The sequence below is a fragment of the Gekko japonicus genome, unplaced genomic scaffold, assembly GCF_001447785.1.
Source record: "Gekko japonicus isolate JY-2015 unplaced genomic scaffold, Gekko_japonicus_V1.1 scaffold476, whole genome shotgun sequence".
Lineage (NCBI taxonomy): Eukaryota > Metazoa > Chordata > Lepidosauria > Squamata > Gekkonidae > Gekko > Gekko japonicus.
This window is the reverse complement of record NW_015175984.1, coordinates 288,208-305,652: the sequence shown is the minus strand read 5'-3', so window position 1 is coordinate 305,652 and position 17,445 is coordinate 288,208. Positions and strand designations below refer to the sequence as shown.

Here is a 17,445-nt window from a genome sequence, read left to right as displayed (position 1 = left end):
AGTTATTCCATTATTTTAAAAAAACACCCTCTATTTCATAATGGTTTCCATTTTCTCTTCAGGCTCGGCTCCAAGAATTTATGAAATCTCAGACCAGTGGTTACCAGAAGACTGAAGATCACTCAAAAACATCAGTCCCTTCAAGGGAAAAACAAACTGATGCGTTGGAAGAGCCACTAATTTACGGCATGCTTGAACCTCCCCACCCCCCACGAAATCCACTGATCTTCCAAAGCTACCAAGCCTGGCTTTATTTATGGAGCATTTTAAGGACTGAAATCCACCCAGGGCAGGGAAGTCAGAGGGTTTCCACAGTAAGCTCCCTGTGCGAGAAGGTAGATGGGTAATTACATGAAACACGTCACGGGGCACAGAAAGCTACGATAAGGACGGGGCTAGATCCCCTTCTCTACCATCTAGTTTTCTATGCAGAGGGCGCTTCATATAGGGAGGTGAGATTCAAGCAAGTGGTGGTATAAAATATGACCAATCAAGGCACAGTGTTGACACCTGACGAGCTGTTCCTCCAGAGATCCCCTAAACATGGGTAACCAAGTGCTGATTTCTGTTTGTTTTTTCACTTAAATCCCCGTTTCCTGCTCTTTAGAAGCAGCGTAACTCAAGGAATGGGAGAAAAACAAGTTAAAAATGGAAAATAGTGTTTCAGCGACAGATACGACCACAAGACGATTAGCTCCCATAAATCAAGGTTGAGCAATTCAGTGGCTTGGGCCCCTCCCTCTTGTTTCCATTACTTATTATGGGATGAACGGATGCATGCACTGTACTTTGGATGTAACCTCGGGGGGGAGGGGGGGCATTTTATTTATTTATTTATTCAATTGGATTTGTATCCTGCCTTCCCCGCGTATGGGCTCAGGGCAGGTAACAACAATATAAAACACAACATATTTAAAACCAAATTAAGACAACAGTATACAATGCCATACTCCTAAGTGCCATGTCAGCTCAGATTCATTATTATTGATTGATTGATTTGTTGCATTTATATCCCACCCTCCCCATGAGCAGGCTCAGGGCAGCTTACATTGGCCGGTACAATGTACCAAGTCCACATAAAACATTTTAGAAACAATCATACAATTAAAGTGCTCACAGTAATCATTCCTTCATGTAACCATTCCTTCAGATAGAAGCATATCAGCAGTGGTGAAAGAGTTAAGATGTTAGGGTCCGGGCCACTGGCCTCAACCATTCACTCCATAAAGTGTGGGGGTGTGGGCAAGATACATGCAGGGGACAAAGCAAGCCAGCACAGATTTTGCCGGTTCCACCCCTGGAATGTCCTCTTCAAGAATTTCAGATAAGGAAGAACCTCACCAGTTGGGAGTTTCTCCTACCATGGGCAGCACTGTGACTGGAAGAAAGAGACGTTTTGTGAAATTCTGTTCTTCAGAACAACTTGTGTGTGGATAAAAGGGCCTGTCCTATGCTTACGTTTTGTTCAGAAGACAGCTCTGCTTCAAATTTCCACAATTCCTAGTCCTATTACATTGCTTATTAAATGTATCATCCTAAAGACTGCCTTGATTTACATTCTGCAATACGCTTAAGAGTCTCAGTAAAAAAAAAAGGGGATGACAGATAACGTAAATAAATAAAGACCAGCTTCTCGGACTTTCCTCTGGGCAAACAGTGGCAGGGCCTCCCCTGCTGTGGGGCCTTCATTGAGTGACCCTCTGCCTATATGGATTTGCCTGAATTTGAGATGGCCGAGTTTTCACTGATTCCCTCCATTTTCCCAAGTCAAATCTACCCGTTTCTTCTTTCGTTATTGTTGGTTTTCAGGATAAAATGCCCGTAGTTTATTGGGGAATTACATGATGTTGTTTTTTGGCAATACTTTTAGATTACTGGCATTGTTTCACTATTTTATTGTTTTAATGGATGGCTGGAAACTGCCTCAGGAGCATGTACACTAAATTAATACAGGAAAAGCTCTTCTCAAGCAAGTGAGGATGAATGGATATGCCGGAGTGGCACCAGGTTATGTCTGGATGCCAGACAGGTGTCATATCTCCAGCATCTCCCTCCGTCAAACTTGTAAATGCAGGTGCGTTACCATGACTTCTGGCTGGCCCCTGTGCGGATGCTGCAAGCACCCGATCAGGCCACCCTCAAATAAGGAGGGGGGGGGGAGGTGGTCTGGTCTAGTCTCTCCAGATCCTGGAAGCCAAGCAGGGCTGGTACTTGGATGGGAGACCACCAAGGGAGACTCTGCAGAGGAAGGCCATGGCAGACCACCTCTGCTTCCTGCTTGCCTCGAAAGCCCCTTGGTGAGGTCATACGTTGGCTGTGACTCGACAGCACTTATGTATGTACTTTACATACTTGGGGGACTCATCAGGTATGCCGAAAAATCTGACTTTCTAAACTGACCAGAAGTGTGGGGGGGGGGGGCATAGAACCCACAAAAAGCCAGCCAGTTCAGGACTGGACTCGCTCTGGAAGGGATTTAAAGGTAGAGAGCAGCTGAGAGACAGGTAAAAGGGGGAAAGGTGGTACGTGTGTGAGTGGGTGTGGGTGTGTGAGAGAGAAATCAGCCTCCTCAAACCCCTAGTTTGATCCCCTAGGTCATGCACAGGATCCTTAGGACTGCTGGCACCATCCTCCCCCTGCACTTCCTGGTAGTCAACAAATCGTAGTTTGCAACTTTTCCTGCACATGCCGAGTATGGTGTGCAGGAAAGAGGAGGAAGGAGAAGGAGAAGGACTGGATTTATACCCCACTGTTCTCTCGGAATCTCAAAGTGGCTTACAATCTCCTTTCCTTCCCTTCCCCTCCCCACAACAAACACCCTGTGAGGTAGGTGGGGCTGAGAGAGCGCTCCTGAGAACTGTTCTTGAGAGAACAGCTCTGAGAGAACTTGTAACTGACCCAAGGTCACACCGGCAGCTGCATGTGGAGGAGTGGGGAATCAAACCAGATTCTCTCAGATTAGAGTCCACTATTCTTGACCGCTACACCAAACTTTGCTGGCAGACAGGAAATATGGAAAGGGGAAAGGGGAGGAACACATGTACAAATGAAAGGCAAGTGCACCATATAAAACAGCAGCGGTTGGTCTACTAAATGGATTAAAGACCTTGTAATCCATTAAAAAGGTATCCCTGATTAGTACAGCAGCAGAATTCTCTATAACTGTGGGAGATGGGATGCTTATCTTTGAGGCGTGAACTACTAGAGCATTCTCAACGACCCCCCGCCCCACCAGCCAGCTTGGAGAAGGCATTTGTCTCTTTAAATCCCTTCTCCAAGCCAAGCTAGCTGGTGTGGGGGCAGGGGGGGCCCTGGAGGACACATTTAACATTAAAGTTGCTTTCTATCCACCTCTCCCTCCCTCTCCCATCTATTTGCTTTCTTTCCACTTTCTTTCTTTCCACCTTTCTTTCACTCTCTCTCTTTCTCCCCTCCCTCCCCATCTAAAGTTATCAATTTAATATTAATAAAAGCAAATTTGCATATTTTCAATAAAAACACGTGTGTAATATTTGTTTATGTCTTGCGGCTCTCACACATCTGGCATTTATTCTACGTGGCTCTTATGTTAAGCAAGTTCGGCCACCCCGTACTAGAGCATTCCCCCCCCCCAAACACACCTTATTTTAAGGAATGAGGGTTTAGTATTGCTACTGAATCGAGGACTGCCGCTTTCTGATTCCGAGTGGCACACTGAAGTTGGCGGGGGGAGGGGGGGAGCAGAGGAAGATTGTGTAAATGTTTTGTGGAGCATATTATAAGGTCAATTAAATGCGACCATAAAACGGACTACTGTGCCGGGGCCAGTGGCTTCCTGTCTGGGATAGAGGGCAGGGGACTTCATTGTAAATCATGTACAACCGCTGCATTTCCTAAACTTCTCAGCAGCAGTAGGAAAGAAGCACAGATGTACATACAATGAAAAAAAAATGGTTCAGGATATTGCGCCACAATGTGCTTGAATAAAGGCATGCAAGAAGTAAGTTGGGGGGGGGGGGGGCAAAAACATGCTTACATTGATGACAAAGACGAGATTTACCCAGTGTAGAATATTTGGGCGGGGAGGAGGAATGTGGCTGTTTTGGTTTTCTTTGCTTAAACCACATGTGGGTGTTGATTATAAATGACAGTCCTTTTTTTAAGAAGCTACAGAACAGCACGTCCTCCAAGGTTTATCTCCCCGGACCAGTGATTATCCTCAGAGAACCCTTCATACCCCTAGTAAACCACTACAGAATTACTGTGTGCTGCAGAGAATTCCAGAGGAACACCCTAGAGTCACGCTTGCTCGTAGAACCAAGCTAGATGCGACTTTTTTTCACAAGCCGGGTCTGGGTTCCCCTGTAAGCCGATTCTTGCACTCTTACAATCCGATGGCAGCTGTGGGTTTGGGACCACAGTGTGGGGAGAGGAGAAACTTCAGCCCCCAGCTTGTGTACCGTTTTCTATTTAGGAAAAACAGAGCAAGGGGGAAAGCTGGAGCCCTCCCACACAGTCCCAATCCGAAGAGGTTCCTGCAGCGTTTGGGAACGGCAGCTAGTGACCAACTGGAAGAGTACATGGGTCAGCTCAAAGGCGAACTCAGACCTGACTCGTGGAAAAATGTCACGTTTGGCCCATAGATCACAGCAGTGAATTGAATCTGTACGCTACAACATGTCCTAGAACATTGCTAACATATGAAGCTGATATGATGCAGTGTCAGACCCGTGGTCCATCGAACTCAGTAATTTCTGCTCTGAGTGCCAGCAGCAGTCCCGAGATCTCAGCCACAGAGATATTTTTGGGGACATCCTAAGAGCAAAGCACGTGGTTTAGGCCTGAGTCACAGCTCCTTCCCCAAACGTCAAGTGTGCCTGATTCTCTGTTCTTCATATGCATCTGCATTATCTCTAATGGCACACAACATTCAAAAACCAGTGAGAGAACATTTTAACCGTCCAGGACATTCAGTTGCTGACATAAGAGTAGCAGTTCTCTTACAAAGGAATTTCAAAGGGACGTTAGAAAGAGAGTCTGCTGAATTACAACTGACAATAAAGCTCAAGACAATGCAAACTCCTGGACTTCATCAAGATCTAGGTTTCCCATCTCATTACCAATCTTAATTTCTCCACGCCTACTACCTCTCTGCATATCACACCTAATCCAATCACACCTGCTATTGTCATTCATCTGCTAATGTCATTAGGCATCTGAAACCACTCCACTTTCCAGTATATAGGACAGGTGGACTCACATACTAGTCGTATCTGACGAAGTGAGCAGTGACTCACGAAAGCCCATAACCTGCCACAAGCTCTGTTAGTCTTTAAGGTGCTACTGGACTCTTGCTCTGTTCTACTGCTACAGACATGTCTACCCGTCTCAAACTATCTCCACCGTAAAAATGGGCAGCTTATCAGTTGCTAATTTCTCCTGATACACCAGCTGTGACTTGATGGCACTTTCCACCACCAGTGCCGTCAATACACGGGGCTTTACAGAGGAAATATGACAGTAAGCTCCTTGGGGCAGGGAATAAGAGGGAGGTGGAGGGAACGATAAGTAGGGCAAGAACGCCTGTTCATTCCAGTCATGTGAGCTGAGAAGCTGAGGGTCCGTGCTAGAGGATTCCGGGAGCGGTTTGAAAGAAGCAAGAGAGGTGATGTTGCCTGGTTGTTCTGGGAGGCAATTACAGGCACAAGGGGCAGCAGAGTTGTTTAAGGGCAGAGAACACCTTTGGACAGTTGAAGGTGGAGGAATAGAAACAGTCCTATCCAGGGGGGCATCGTGAGAGCGGAGAAATTGGGGAAAGGGAGGTTATGGAGGGCTCTGAAGGGAATAATAATAATTAATAACATCTTAAGGGAATCAGACAGAAATGCACATCCTATTTTTCTTACATATGACAATATTCTTACCATTGTTAAAAAAGTGGAAGTAGTGATTTGCTATAGTTTGTGGAATTAGAGGCCATCTCCACTGTTGTCTATAATGCTGTTTTTATCACACTGTTCTCTAATTTTATAATCCAGATTTATTACATTATAATCCAGATATATTACATTGTAATGTAATGGTTCGCTGCATTGTTCTCCAACCTTGTAACCCTGCTTCATCATCTGTCTTCTACTGTGTTCACGCCACTGTCCTCTAATTCTGTTGGGTGTATGCATTGTATTGCTCCTAGTGCGCTGTTTTTGACCGAAATCCGCCCTAAATCTCAGAGAGAAAGGCGGACTATAGATGAAACAAGCAAATACATAAACTATAATTTTCTCCCCTACTGAATACTGCACCTGTGTTATGTCTAATATCCTGCCTGGTTCCCATGGACTGGGCGCGCAACCGTTTCATTAGCCCGCCAGCGGGAAAGTTATTCATTGGACCTGTATCTCTTTGAAGTTCCTTTATTATGCTTGATCTAACTGTGTATCCCCAGTTCTAACAAAGAACGTGTTTGAGTATGTCGTCAACGCTTTGAAATAAATTTTGCTTTTCTTAAAACGTGGATTTATTCTCGATGCTTGGGGATCCAACATATTGTCAGCTACCAAGTCCTTGATTAGCGGGAGGGGGTAAGCATTGGATAAAGAAACAGCATTCAGACCCCTATAATCAGTGCACAATCTGAGCCCCCCGTCTTTCTTCTTTCGGAAAAGTACAGGCGCGGCGAAAGGGGAGGAAGCCGGGCGAATGAAACCTCGGGCTAGGTTTTTATCAATAAAGTTCCGCAGTTCAACTTTCTCAGCCGGCCCCATCGCATAAATTTTACCTTTGGGCAATTTACAGTCAGGCAAAAGTTCAATAGCACAGTCAGTCGAGCGATGGGGGGGCAATTCGTTAGCTTCCTCTTCGCCAAACACTTTCGCCAAGTCTCTATACTCTCGAGGCAAAGAAGCTAACTCTTCCGGTTGCAAAGTGCCGCAGGGGAACTGCGCGGTCGGCTGGTCCCCCCACGAGTCCACCCAGCAGGGCAACCTGGCTCTCAGGACCTCCCGTCGCATATTAAATTGGTGCGCAAGGTCCTTAAACGACTTTATGAACACCACTTGTTTGCAAAGCTGTCAAAATGTGAATTCCACAAGACATGCATTGACTTTTTGGGCTATCGCATCTCTGGGGGGACGGTTGAAATGGACCCTGCTAAAATTCAAGCTGTACTTGACTGGGAGCCCCCCAGGACCCGCAAACAATTGCAAATGTTCCTCGGATTTGCCAATTTTTACAGAAATTTCATCCAGAATTTCGCTCAAATTGCCCTTCCCCTGACTGATTTGCTCAAAACCAAGGGAAAGGGGTTTGATGCTACGAAACCAGGCGCCCCGCTTAAATGGTCCCCTGCTTGCGCAGAGGCTTTTGAGAAACTTAAACTGATGTTCACCTCTGAGCCAGTGCTGGCGCGCCCTGATGAAACTAAGAAATTCATTGTCCAAACTGATGCCTCGGATGTGGCAATGGGGGCCGCGATTTTGCAGGAGGGGGAGGATGGTCGTTTACATCCCCTCGCATTTGTGTCTAAAAAGTTTTCTGACGCTGAACGAAACTGGGGGATTTGGGAAAAGGAGGCGTCAGCAATCCGGCTGGCTCTCTCCACGTGGAGGCAGTGGTTGGAGGGGGCGCAACTGCCATTTGAAGTCTGGACTGACCATAAGAATTTGGAGATGCTGAAATCCCCCCGTTCTCTCAACGCTAAGCAACTTCGTTGGGCGGACTTCTTTGCTAAGTTTCGATTCACTCTTCGTCATTTCCCTGGGGCGGCGAATTCCCTGGCTGACGCGCTTTCACGCCTCCCACAACATGACAGTCAGCGTGAGATCATCATGGACTCTGTCTTTTCCCCCTCCCATCTGGGGGGGGCCGTGGTCACCAGGGCGCAAGCGCGGGCAATTCCACACTCTGATGAGACTACGCCTTCCCTTTTCCCTGTGGGGGGGGGGGCCTGGGTCCAAAAATATCTGTCTGCTTTGACTGTTGAGGATGATGCCTCCCTGACAACGTTGCCTGATTGTGTCCGTAGCCCTGATGGTCTGATTTATTCTGGAGACAAACTGTATGTGCCTATTTCAATGAGGAGGGAGGTGATGGAGTCTGCTCATGGTTCGAAACTGGCAGGGCATTGGAGTTTTGTTAAATCTCTACAACTCATCCGCAGACAGTTCTGGTGGCCACATATGCGCAAAGACCTCTTGATGTTTGTTCGGTCCTGCCAAACATGTGCCTTGACTAAACCCAGATTGGGCAAGCCTCCTGGTCTTCTACAGCCACTCCCTACTCCATCGAGACCATGGGAAGTGGTATCCATGGATTTTATTACTGACCTCCCTGCGAGCAAAGGGAACACTGTCATTTGGGTGGTTGTTGATTTGTTTTCTAAACAAGCTCATTTTGTACCTTTTCCTTCCTTGCCTACAGCTCAAAGGTTGGCGAAATCGTTTATGTCTCACGTGGTGAAAATTCATCAATTACCTACTAAGTTAATTTCTGACAGGGGGACCCAATTTGTTTCTAAATTTTGGAGGGAACTTCTTTCCATTTTAGGGGTGGAACAAGGACTCAGCAGCGCGTATCATCCCGAGACTGACGGACAGACGGAACGAGTTAATCAGACCCTGGAACAATATTTGCGTTGTTTTACTAATTATCAACAGAATGATTGGTGTGACTTATTGCCTCTTGCTGAATATTGTTATAATAATACTGTCCATAGCTCCACAGGCATGTCTCCGTATAAAGCTGTCTCTGGTTACGACAGCCCCCCCCTCCCTTTCTTGGAGGGGATGGGCCAACGTCCTGTGGGGGATGCTGATACCTGGTGTATGTCCTTGCAAAAAGCATGGCCTCTGTTATGCCAAACACTTGACGCAGCCAAGGCTGCTTACAAGACCCAGGCAGACAAGGGTAGGGTGGTGGGGTTTGATCTGAAACCTGGGGATCTTGTGTATGTCTCAACCAAGAACATTAAGATGCTGCGGCCTAGCAGGAAATTGGGATGGAAGTTCATAGGCCCTTTCAAAGTGCGCAAAGTCATAAATGATGTGGCAGTTGATGTTGTTTTGCCTAAGAATTTACGTGCCTTGCATTCTGTATTTCACATGAGCCTGTTAAAGAAGGATCCTGGCCCGTCTCCATGGAGACCTGTAACTACTCCTCCTCCACCTGTCATTTTGGAAGGGGATGAACATTTTGAGATCGCTGATATCCTGGATTGTAAAGTGAAACGTGGTAAACTCTGGTACCTTATCGAATGGGTTGATTTCGGTCCCCAGCACCGCGAATGGGTGGAAGAAGGGGATATTCGGGCCCCTTACCTGATCCGTAGTTTCCACAGAAGGTTCCCGGACAAACCGGGAGGTCTCCCGCCCAGCCCGGGAGATCTCCCGCCCGGCCCGGGAGGTGTGTTGTAAGTGTATTTTAAGGGGGGCAGTATGTCAGCAAGCTGCCATTCTGTTTTCTGTGACCTCTGTGTACATATTCTTTCCCTGTTGCACCCGGCTTGGTTTCTATCATCCTGCTCCTGCGTTGGAATGCAAAAGATAACTGCTGGAGGTTGTGTGGGGGAGAAGATGCTGTAATGCTTGGCTATTGCTTTTCCCATGACTACTGCACCTGTGTTATGTCTAATATCCTGCCTGGTTCCCATGGACTGGGCGCGCAACCGTTTCATTAGCCCGCCAGCGGGAAAGTTATTCATTGGACCTGTATCTCTTTGAAGTTCCTTTATTATGCTTGATCTAACTGTGTATCCCCAGTTCTAACAAAGAACGTGTTTGAGTATGTCGTCAACGCTTTGAAATAAATTTTGCTTTTCTTAAAACGTGGATTTATTCTCGATGCTTGGGGATCCAACAGGTTATGATGGATGTGGTTGTCTTTTACATGTTCTGTGCCACCGATTAATGTTTATGGTTTTCAAAAAAATTTGAACTATTCTAATTTGACCATTGAATGGGCCTAACGTAAATGTTTGTAGATAACTTGATTGTTTTTGTTTAGCACAGAAATAATCAATTAAGGATACAACATGAGAAGTGTAAAATGTTGATACTTTCTTTCAAAATATAAAAAACCACTAATACAAGGTGAGAAGTGTAAAATTTTGATACTTTCTTAAAAAATAAAAAAAACCCCACTAATTTAATTGTACAAATTGCTACATGTGTCCGAGGCTAGCCTGATCGCCTCAGATCTTGGATGCTAACCAGGGTGAGCTCTACTGGGCTGTGATTTGACAACACTTTACACACACATGGGACTGCTATGTGTACGCTTCTCTTTATCTGTTGTTTCTCCTCCTCCCCCTTTTTGGGGGAATTTCTGGCGCTTTTTAATTGTGTTTTTTGAACTGTTAATCAAATGTTTAAACAAGGTGAAAACTAGAGTACTAGGGCACCGCAACGATTATCAGCTTCACTGTAGCACGTGCTTGTGGGGAGTGCAGCTCACTTTGCCAGATAACACCGGCATCTGACTGCTCTGCTTCTGTAGGGCTTGTGGGCCGGAATAAAAACTGGCTTGCATTTGACACAGTTGAGAAGAGAAGAGGATATTGGATTTATACCCCCTGCCCTTTACAACCCGAAGGAGTCTCAGAGCGGCTTAGAATCTCCTTTCCCTTCCCCTGTGAGGTAGGTGGGGCTGGGAGAGCTCATTTGAGGATTGCTCGGGAGAGAACAGCTCTGAGAGAACTTGTGACTGACCCACACCAGGAGCTGCATGCGGAAGAGGAGGGGGGAATTAAACCTGGTTCTTCCAGATTAGAGTCCAAGCTCCTAACCACTACACCAAACTGGTTCATGAAAGCTTCTGCCCCTGGGTATCTTCTGTGTCTTCAACGCACCACAACACGCTCGGCTGATCTAGGTGCAATGAGCTCAATACGGCTACCCTCCAAACAGTGTTTGCTTTGCTGAGAGTTTCAAAAATTGTGTTAAGCTGTCTTGTGTTCATAGAGAAGAAGGGTTTTTTCTGTACAAAGGGCTTGCTTATTTAATTATAGTTCATGTGGCAGGGTGTTCCACCTCCTTCCACCCCCTTGGTCTTTTACAGTGAGTAAAAGCTATCATCAGAGTACTACAAAAATGAGTACACAAGAATGTTACCCAAAAAAAGTACATTCATTATGACTGTGTGGCATCTTCCGTTTGGCTGATCACAGACACAACCCAGGTAAAACGTCGCCTTGACTAACCATCAGTTTCCTGAACAGCATTGAGGGCTGAACACTTTGAACACGAATTCCAATGCATTTTCTTGTAGCCGTCCCATTACAATTTAATTTGGGGGGGGGGGGCGTTTCTCCAGACTACTGCCCACATAAAAGTGAGGAAGAACTTACAAGAATGGTACATTCATGGCCTTCTCTTTGGGACCTCTGAACAGATGCAAGCAGCTGAGAATTCATTTGTGGTTGGGGGACTGTACTACCTGACTCCTTCCTTCCTAATTTACACATGCACACTCTCTCATGGGCATTCATGTATTTATTTGGTTTTTTATAGTCTGCCGTTTTTGCTGAGCCTCAAGGCGGATCACATACTGTAAATCAAGTACAATCGACAGGACGAGACAGCCCAGGAACAGTGAATTATGGTTTGGGCTATAGAAATCTCAAACAGAGCTTGAAACACAGCTTGAGTTTTTAAAGACGATACATTAAGTGGTGTAGAAACTACCTAGTCTGGGACAGACTTACAGTGATAGGCAGGAATACAGTAATATATAGGCCCCAGCCCCTGTATCTTTACCAATGCAACTGTCTGACCATTTATACTCTGTCTCTCCCTCTCTCCAAGACCTGGTTCACACCAACAGGAGGTGGTGGCAGTGAGATGGTAAAACGTACTTCAGTTTGTCAGACGGCAGGTGGATGGCCACATTGTGGAATGGTCCCCTGGGTTATAAACTCCCTGCAAACTGAAGGCAGTGCAACATGCAGAGAGAGAGGGAGAGAAGAAGTAGTTGTTTTATACCCTGCTTTTTCTCTGCCTTAAGAAATCTCAAAGGGAAGGCTTCCAATCGCCTTCCCTTCCTCTCTCCACAACAGGCATCTTGTGAGGTAGGTGGGGCTGAGAGAGTTCTGAGAGGATTGTGACTGGCCCAAGGTCACCCAGCCGGCTTCAGGTGGAGGAGGAGTGGGGAATCAAAGCCAAAGTTCTCCAGATTAGAGGCCACCACTCTTAACCACTACACCATGCTGGCTTTTCTCCTTGCTGGGCTTATTTCTATTTGCATGGACATTTTTAATGCACGGGAACATTCCAAGACGGAACCCACCATATTGCCGTCTGAAGCAGCTGAGTCCAGGGTCCGCTCCCCCTGAGCTCTGCCGCCACATTCTATTGCACGAGAGAACCAGGCATTACCCACAGGGTCATCACTGGAGATGTGGCAAACCTTCTGAGCATGGCTTGGGATTGGGGCTTGGGGGTGGGGAAAGGGAGCCGTGTGCCAAAAAACCATCAAAATTCCTTGCTTTTTCCTAAGATTAACTTCAAACCTGGAACGGGTTGGAAAACCACCCCCTTACGTCTGCTTTTACTGTGCTGCTGCAGAACCAGGTTTGTGGTTGGGAAGGTGATCAGCCACTCAAAGGACGTGGTGGGATGAGAATCTTCCATTCCCAGTCGCCTTGTACATTGTTGGGTCGTGTTGGAGATGCTGCACCCTGGGAAATGTTGTTCTCAGACTGACTACCATTTTAACACCAAGAACCTTGGGCAGTCTGTTTCCCAGGGGACAACTGCTGTGCTTCCTGGGGGGAAGGACTGCATTTTTTAGTGATGTTGCTGGAGCTATGTGCCTGGGTGGATTTGTGAAAGGGAAGGAAAAAACATGGAGAAATGGGTGGTGTTTGGATCAAAGGAAGGAAGCGTAATTACCTGGATGTGCATCTTGATTATTGCTTTTCCAATCAGGGTGGCACCAAAGAAAGTCCAGAAGGGTACCAGGAAGTGACCGCACGTGATCCCCGCCAGATCAAACAGAGGGTTTGGAATCTGGGAAGAGAAGAGATGCAGAATTCAGTACTGTGGTTAATCCAATAGTAAATCCTTTGAAAAACATATATATGAACTCTTTTCTTAAAATGTTGTCTTATACCCAAGAATGGTGTATTTCAGCACATAAATTAGAAGGAAAAAAAATTGTGAGGTTTCCACTAGACAATGTCTCAGACAAGCAACAGATCCTGCCCGATTCCCTCTTCTTATCCCCAGATTAGAAACAGCTAACAGACGTCTTCCGTATGAAATGCAGAAAAACCACAGTCGGCCATTTTAAAGCAATATATCAAACCTTCTCCCCCAACAAGTGTTTTGGCCCAATGACTCAACCACTCAGACTGTTCTCTTGTGAACTGTCTGAAACAAAGGAGGGGGGAAATATATATATAAATCTGGTATTTATTGCTGTTCTTTCACCTTTTAGGAACCCGGACTCTGCTGTTGAAAACGGAAGCGTTTTATTGTTCGCTTCTTTGCCATTTCCCTCTTTCATTGTTATCCAAGGAACTCAGGGCGGCATATGTAATTCTCCCCAACTCCATTTTATCATCACAACAATCCTGTGAGGCAGACTGAGCTGAGCCTGGGTGTCTGGTTCACCCCAAGAGGATTCCTTTGTCAAAGTACTCTCATTTTTCCTGTGGACCCTCACCCCCTCTGCGCCTGCTCCTCGGATTTCTCCCATCACTCAAATTTATATCAGAGACAGGAAACTAGGTAAAAAGCACATCTTCATATCTTAGCAATCACACCCAAAATTACCATTAACAACTATAATGCTTTTACAAATTTATTTAACAGTGGCCGTGCTTTAGAAAAAAGACTCATGTATCTTTTCCCGAGTGCATGAACTCTGTTAATTCTACCATTTCAACTAGATTCCAGATTGTAACCAGCCAGTTTCTAATAGTTGGTGGCTCTGACACCCGTTCTGTGTTAATACCTTTGTAGCAGTTAATAAATCGGCCACTAATTCAAAATGTGAGCAAGATTCGAGTGCAGTCGCACTCCAAAGACCAACCAGATTTCCAGGGTATAAAGCTCTGAAGAGTCAAAGCTGCCTTCATCTTTTTCCTCTTTAAGATGTTGCTGGACTCTTGATCTTTTACTACTTGAATCTGGCTCTTCTAGACCCATATAATGAGGTTTCCCCAAAAGTGTACTTTTTGGACAACTACACACACCATATACTTTATTTATTTGTTAGTTAGTTAAATTTATATCCCACCCTTGCCAAAACGTGCTCAGGGTGGGTAACAATAAAGTGCACGAACCATTAAAACCAAATAACATAATTAATTCTTTACGAGAGCTTTTTGTTGGTGCTGCCTCATAATCAGGACAGAGCTGAATCATACCAACGAAAGGACTGCTGTCTGAGTATAAATTCCATCCCATCAAACCTTCCCTGTATCAGTTATTCAAGACCAGCCAAGAGCTTCCTCTTTGGCTTAATTTGAGGCATTTAGCCCCCTCCCACCCCTCACAACTTTCTAAGTGGGACTCTCTTCTTGTTCACAGAGGTGAGAGAAAAGCTCCAACTGGCGGAACAAGAAATAAGACGGGGGGGGGGGAGACCCAATGTGGAGTGGGGGGCACACCACGGGTCAAACCAGGTGAGATGCTAGAAATTCTATGATCAAGGCTTCCAAACTCCCCCCCCCAACAGCAGATATGGGGGGGGGGCCTTGACTGAGACTGTGGCAGAGGAAGGAGAATGAACCCCTTTCATCAGAAATGGTCTATTTATCCTATTGGGGCAGATTTCCAGGCACTCTGCATGTTGTCAGTATCTTTGCCTCCACTCCTTCTCAAGGGTCACCCCCCCACACACATACAACACTATGGTCCCAAACCAAATCTGAGTGCCCCACGTGCCTCGATTGCCCCAGAGGACCCTGAGGGTTTACTGGCCTGCTATAGGACCTTAGCAAACTGAGCTTAAGATACTGATAGGGACAAGAAAATCTATTTGAATGAGAGCTATGAAATCTATGACCGTCCAGGCGGGGATGGGAGAGCCCCCGAGTGCCTTAGAGGAAGGGTGGGATAAGCATGTGAAAGAGAGAAATACCAGCCCCCGGGCAAATGGCCCACGATAAAATATGACCTGCCACATCTATGTGGGGGGTGTTTAAAACTGTGTGAGGAGCACACAGCGTTTTTAGCCCTCATCCTAGACATAGTCCAGATCGACGTGTCTCCCTGTCAGTTAGATCAAACCTGAAGACTGGGCCATTCAGAGTTGCAAAAGCACCAACTCTCTTCTAGGTGGGAGGGGCAGGCACCAACAACATCCCCCCCCCAAAAAAAACCTCCGGCCACCTTAGGAAGGATGGGAGGAGGATTCTGGGGGACTGGCTATACAAATTGCAGGCAGCTGTAAGCGACCATTGTAAAGGAAACCAATTAAAGCAAGGACACGGGTAAGAGGGAACAGACACTTCTGCAGCCCTCTAAAAATATCCAATTCTGCCAAAAAAAAAAAAAAAACCCAAAAACCCTAGGGTTGCCAGCTCTGGATTGGGAAATACCTGGAGATTTGGAGGGGTGGAGCCTGGGGAGGGCGGGGCCTGGGGAGGGGAGGGACTTCAATGTGGTACAATCCCATGGAGCCTAACCTCCAGAACAGCCATTTTCTCCAGGTTAACTGACCTCTGTTGCCTGGAGATCAGTTGTGATAGCAGGAGACCTCCAGCCGCCACCTGGAGGCTGGCAACACTGTGACCACCCGTTTTATTTGTATAATTCAGGGAACAGCACTGATACGGTGGGTAAGGGCAGAGAAGGTGGCGATGAATCCACCGCTACTACAAGCAAAACCCAGAGGATGTGCTTATGCACAGTGGCAGGAAAGGAGCACAGAGCGTTCTGTGGATTAAGCTTCAGATGTTGTCACATACAGGGGAGGGAGGAAAACAGATTGGGGGATGTGTTGGAAGCCGAGATTCCTTTTTCAAACACGCAATCACTCAGTCCAAAACCGGACAACCTGGAAAGCAGAAGTTCTGCCTCCTTTGCAAACGGGATGTGTAATTTTCAGACAGAGCTCTGCCCCATTCCGGGTTCGTAGAGCAGGGCGACGGCACGGACGGTTGCCTGGTGGCCTGAGAACCAACCTCCGTCCAGGAGCATCTACACCTGGCCCCTGGTGGCCCTACCAAAGCTTTAAGTGAAGGACTGGTAGAAGGAAGAAACTGAAATAATGCCCTGCGACACACGTGCCATATAAGTGTTGGGAAACTGCTATTTCATGCCAATTCCAGAAAGGAAAGGTCTGCTGCAGATGTGCCCCCTGGGGCAGGGTGGTGGTGGCAGAATCTGCCCAGCGGACCGCTTGTGCCCCTGCCCAACCCAAACGGAGGCTCTCATAATACCTGAGCGCACAAGAAGCCCCTTCTGCAAGACGCCAGCTTTGTTAAGAAGCTCAACTGCGTGCATCAGAAGATTATCGTGCCCTCTAGCGATACAAAAGTTGGCCTCCCCTTCACAGTCTTGGAACCATGACTACTGAAGACAGACAGCTTTCAAATGCTTAAGGAGCAGGAAAGAAAAGTGTGCATGGGGACAACTGTTCTTCTCTTATACTGGTCACTACAAAGATCTTTCGCCTGCTTTGCATGCGCCTGGGTAGCACGTATTTTTATATGGTCCTGGGAAAAATGAAACTGCCCGCCACACGGCCGAACATCCTCAAGCATTCACATAATGCAAAGTGACACTCGATTTTCCCTCTGGAGGTCTTGCGGGTGGTTGCCTCTTATGAAAAAAATAACAGCAACGCTACTACTCAGCATTAGACAGCACTTACAGTGTCCAAAGTGCTTCACAGACATTATTTGATCATAATCCTTACAACAGATAGGTTAGTAGAACTACCTTCCCATGTTTCAGACAGGAGGGCGTGTCACGGGCCACTTGCTGAGTTAGTGGCAGGGGTGAGATTCGAACCAGGGCCCTCCATGATCCAAAACAGTTCCCTTAAGGTCTCTGCCATGCCATCTAGCAGAGAGATGTGTTCATCTGGACCCAGTCCAGGTTGCTGCGCTTTCCTTACAGATGAGGTTAGTGTCTTTTTACGTTATGTAAACAAGCAAGGAAGGCCAATTCTGTCAATGTTCGGAGTTATTTTCCCTGTGCCGCGAAGACATCAGCTTAACACAAAGCAGAGTCTGGCTTCGGTCCCTAAGCAAACTCCCAGACATTTAGTTGCATGCCTCTGTCAGCACCCTTCTGTGCAAACTATATGCTTCAGGAGAGAAAAAGGCACGTGGGCTCTGTTTTAATTCCCATCTCTAAGCCAGCTGCTTCCGATGCAGCAAGACGTAAGGGGTTGTAGGCTGCATTCAGATGCAAAAAAAAAAAAATCTGCTCCAAAAGCAAGCATTGACAGAGCAAGTTTATTTAAACATTAATAAGCACCAAGGTTGGGGGGGGGGGGGGGGGGCGGGGGGGGGAA

At 46.6% G+C, this 17,445-nt stretch overlaps 1 protein-coding gene across 1 annotated transcript in view; it reads right to left on the bottom strand.

Annotated features, from left to right (window-relative positions):
* Positions 1–17,445, bottom strand: part of VMP1 (vacuole membrane protein 1) — a 141,518-nt gene that overhangs the window by 27,821 nt on the left and 96,252 nt on the right. The window contains 1 exon segment of the mRNA XM_015426282.1: positions 12,864–12,980. Coding sequence (XP_015281768.1) covers positions 12,864–12,980 — 117 coding nt within the window.